This window comes from Tachypleus tridentatus, chromosome 4 (genome assembly GCF_004210375.1).
Source record: "Tachypleus tridentatus isolate NWPU-2018 chromosome 4, ASM421037v1, whole genome shotgun sequence".
Classification (NCBI taxonomy): domain Eukaryota; kingdom Metazoa; phylum Arthropoda; class Merostomata; order Xiphosura; family Limulidae; genus Tachypleus; species Tachypleus tridentatus.
Genome location: NC_134828.1, coordinates 122,757,703 through 122,760,047, shown reverse-complemented (window position 1 = coordinate 122,760,047; position 2,345 = coordinate 122,757,703). Strand labels below are relative to the sequence as shown.

The window sequence follows — 2,345 nt, the reverse complement described above, 5'->3', positions numbered from 1 at the left end:
ATCTTAAGATGTCAGTATAATTTTTATTCAGTGCCTTAGTTATTTAATATCTTACATACACATTCATATACATACATACATATATATATCAGGTTATCCCATACGTACTGTCTGCAAATTTAATATTAAAGTGAATCATCATTTCTGTCTTTGTAAAGGCTAAGTATAATGATGTATGTAAGACAAGTAAGAGAAACCTATTAATAACAATCAATACAACTACTTCCTTACAAACTGCTGATATTTCACTTTCACAGAAACAGGTTTCGTTGATAAACATTAGTCAGGCAGCCAACTTCTAAATATTCCATTATTATCTAAACAAAAAAGTTTATGATTTCTTTACAGTTTCTTCCTTAATAAAATTATACGTAATAATGAGACAGAAGAATTTTTCTTTTCCCTTTACATTTGAAATTTTGACAGAAACGGCATACCCAATCAAAAATAGCAAAGTTGTTTAAAATATTCTTCATGACGAAGGAAACAAGCTAAAATCACTTCTTTAACATTGTTCAGGAGTTAGACACTTATGTTATAGTAAAATGTGTAGTTCAAAGAAAAAATTACAAATTCAATTTAAAGATTGAATCAGAATAGAACACTTTTCTACATCCTTCCTACTTTTATCTATTTCTACTTTTATTTTACTATGTGAAAATAATTTTTGAAGTACACTCATGTATATTGATCACTGAAGTTGTGATATCATCCAAAAAATTTATAAAATATTATGTTGGATGGCATTTTGTGTAAGAAACTGAAAATTTAATATTTATTACATTTAACATTAAACAATGTTCAAGGTTTTCCATGTCATGCTCCATTTCAGTGTATTGTATAAACTGCTAATAATTTAACAAACTGATTTCTCCTCAAAAAAATAATTTCAACAACTATATATACAAAGTGGCCCCTAAGTCCCATCCCATCCATATATTATTATGATACATTCAATTATGCATGTATTATAAATTTGTTTCTTTTTTTCAGAGAAATATAGCCGATGTAAGCCCATTTAGACTTCAAGAGTGTATTGTGAAAAGTACGCAGGTACATGAGCGCAAGAATACTGGTAACACCACACAAATACTCTGGATACATATGATATATGCATAGGTAGGGGTTACGGGCCACCCTGTAGACGGTGAACCAAACATATGTAAATAGAAGCTGAATGAACTAAATGTATAAAGTAAAATTGCCAATGATATAAATTGTGCTGGAACACAAAGTGTGCTAGCAGTCGCACAGCATGTTAGAATAAACTTATTTTGAAGTCATATACAGTGGAACCCCTCTAGGCGGCCACCCCTTGAAAGTAGTCATTCAATCACAGTCCTTTTTTTTTGTTTGCATATCCCTAATTATGTACAGTGGAACCCCTCTATTCAGGCCAGTTTGTCTCAGTCCCAAAGGTGGCTGCTTTAGGGGGGTTCCACTGTATATGGAATAAATTAAAATTTGTTGTGTCAGAAGCAAATGTGGATGTAACCACACAGTCTCCTTCTCTATAACAACAATTTAAAATTCACACATCTATGAGTAATATGTAAAACATTCTTAAACTTGTGGGTTTGCTCAAAACTATCCCACTTAATTAAATAAAGCCGGTACCTTTACCTTCACTCTATAACTAGTAAATTTAAAAAATAAAACAGAGTTAACTAATATATAACGCTAAAACACTTACCCAGAGTTCATCACCGACAATGAAGCTGTCCAAGTAGTTCACAATATTCGGATGTTTTTTCTCCTGGAGCACTGAAAGTTCGGTGATGAGAAGTTCTTTTCTAATTTCTTCCGTTAAGTTAATCTGCTTTATAACCACTTCCAACCCTGTTTCTGTTTCTACTGCTGAATACACAGTTCCTGAACAACTGAAACAATAAAATATCATAAGAATCTGTAATGTGCCAATATGTGAATGCATTACCATGCACTACTGATAAAACAAAAGAGGATTATATGTTTCTAATTTTATATATTTGAAGGTGATAAAATTGAATGTTTACTTCATAATACAGCAATTAAAAAATCGTTCCCAATTAAATGTTTGTTATTATATAAATGTTACTCTGACATACTGATAAAAATATATGATAGACTATATTCACAAAAGTAAGTACAACCTTTAATATTACATTAATAAACTTTTGTAAGAGTTTAGCCATTGTATACAAAATGTACTCATAATGTGATGATAGTTTCCAGCTTCTAATACTATGGTTTAGCAAAGTCAACATCCACAAATTAATCCATTGCAGTGACAATATGCTTTAAAGCATTACAATATAAATGATACAACAGATTATTTTGATCTAATAAACCTTGTAACCTTGTGT

At 30.6% G+C, this 2,345-nt stretch overlaps 1 protein-coding gene across 1 annotated transcript; it reads right to left on the bottom strand.

Annotated features, from left to right (window-relative positions):
* Nucleotides 1–221: 221 nt before the first annotated feature.
* Nucleotides 222–1,948, bottom strand: LOC143248420 (serine/threonine-protein kinase PAK 1-like). The gene is made up of 2 exons (XM_076496768.1): nucleotides 1,694–1,948; nucleotides 222–317 (listed from the first exon to the last, which is right to left on the bottom strand). Exons 1-2 carry the CDS (start codon nucleotides 1,937–1,939, stop codon nucleotides 252–254), a joined length of 312 nt encoding a protein of 103 aa, XP_076352883.1. The 5' UTR covers nucleotides 1,940–1,948; the 3' UTR covers nucleotides 222–251.
* Nucleotides 1,949–2,345: the final 397 nt, after the last annotated feature.